The 1,937-nt window shown below is 34.3% G+C and overlaps 1 protein-coding gene across 1 annotated transcript; it reads left to right on the forward strand.

Annotated features, from left to right (window-relative positions):
• Nucleotides 1–463: 463 nt before the first annotated feature.
• Nucleotides 464–1,396, forward strand: LOC105308219 (olfactory receptor 5M3-like). Its single transcript, XM_011384061.1, has one exon. It carries the CDS (start codon nt 464–466, stop codon nt 1,394–1,396), a length of 933 nt encoding a protein of 310 aa, XP_011382363.1.
• The last annotated feature ends 541 nt before the right edge of the window (nt 1,397–1,937 follow it).

Below are 1,937 nucleotides of genomic sequence, written 5' to 3' on the forward strand. Positions count from 1 at the left end.
ACATTTCTTTGCTTGCAGCTTTGAATAAATTTCTAATATAGATATAAACTCTACAAATCTGGTAACTAGATGCAATGTATGCACATTCTAAAAGTCAAGGACAGTGGAAAAAGACCTTTCCTTTTTCAAGAGATAGCAAGAACAAAAATGATTCCTTTAACATTTGTTAGTAGGCAAGAGAAACTAGATGCAATTTCTGTCACTATAATTCTATGATTTTATATTATTTTATACTTTCTCTGTAAAAAATATTTATACATACATAAGAGAAGAAAAGCTGCTAAGAAAAGACATGAGAAAGAAGAGAGGAGAGATAAAAAGAAAAATAGCAGAGGAATTGAAAGAGAATGGGTTAGGAAAAGGTAATATAAATGCAGAATGGCTATATATAGTATGTGTACTTTCTGATTTCTATTTATTCTCTTAGATAAAATGCATCTCTACTGGGAACAAATTTAAGAAAATGCTCAATTTTACTGATGTGACAGAGTTTATTCTTTTGGGATTAACTAGTCGTCCTGAATTACAATTTCTTTTCTTTGTGGTTTTCCTACTGGTCTACATTATCACCCTGATTGGGAACATTGGTATGATCATATTAATCAGACTCAGTCCCCAGCTCAACAGCCCCATGTACTTTTTCCTCAGTCACTTGTCTTTTGCAGATGTGTGGTTCTCCTCCAATGTCACTCCTAAAATGTTGGAAAATTTAGTATCTGAAATCAAAACCATTTCCTACCCTGGTTGTATAGTGCAGTGTTTTTTCTTCATTGCCTTTGTCCACGTAGAAGTCTTCATCCTTGCTGTGATGGCCTTTGATAGATACATGGCAATCGGCAACCCTCTGCTCTATGGTAGCAGAATGTCAAGGACTGTCTGTATTCGACTGATCTCTTTCCCTTACATATATGGCTTCTTTATCAGTTTGATCTCAACATTGTGGACTCATGGCTTGTACTTCTGTGGAAACATTGAGATCAATCATTTCTATTGTGCAGACCCAGCTCTCATCAAAATGGCGTGTGGAGGAACTTTTATTAAAGAATATACCATGCGCACGCTGGCAGGTCTTAACTTCTCTTATTCTTTATTGGTCATTATTATCTCCTACATATTCATCCTTATTGCCATCATAAAAATGCGCTCAGCGGAAGGAAGAAAGAAAGCCTTCTCCACCTGTGGATCCCACTTAACGGCGGTCATCATATTTTACGGAACTCTCTTCTTCATGTATCTTAGAAGTCCCACCGAAGAGTCTGTGGAGCAGGGGAAAATGGTGGCTGTGTTTTACACCACGGTAATTCCTATGTTGAATCCCATGATCTACAGTCTCAGAAACAAAGATGTAAAGGAAGCCATGAACAAAGCAATCAGTAGAACATTTTTAACTAAATAAAATACAAACTTAAAATGTATCATGAGACACATAGTTTAATGGAAGGGGTGGGAAGTAACCATTTTTTTTATAATTTTGAGGAAATTTGTTATTTATGTTTTCAATGAATAGGCAAAGAAGATGTATAATTGAAAAGAGAATAATGGCGTACAGTCAGAGAAACATTGTAAACAAGACTCTCTGGGTCTATGAAATTTGACATGATGAAAACATGTCAAAAACATCATCTACCCTTTTTACTTTTCCACACAATGTTAAATTTGGTATGTTATTTGTAACTGGGAAAGTTTTTTTATGGATTTTTAATATTGCACAAGTCTATTCTTTCAACTCTGATTTTAAAAGTACTCTACTGTACATACTGTTTCAAAGAACTCGGTGACATACTGTTAAATCGTACACTTGAAACTTATTGGATTTTGTTGATCATTGTCACCTTAATTTTTTTATTACGTTTATTGGGGTAACATTGGTTAATACGATTATATAATTTTTAGGTGCACATTATAATTTGACATCTGTATATTCTATTGCGTGTTTA

This window comes from Pteropus vampyrus, unplaced genomic scaffold (assembly GCF_000151845.1).
Source record: "Pteropus vampyrus isolate Shadow unplaced genomic scaffold, Pvam_2.0 Scaffold559, whole genome shotgun sequence".
Taxonomy (NCBI): Eukaryota; Metazoa; Chordata; class Mammalia; order Chiroptera; family Pteropodidae; genus Pteropus; species Pteropus vampyrus.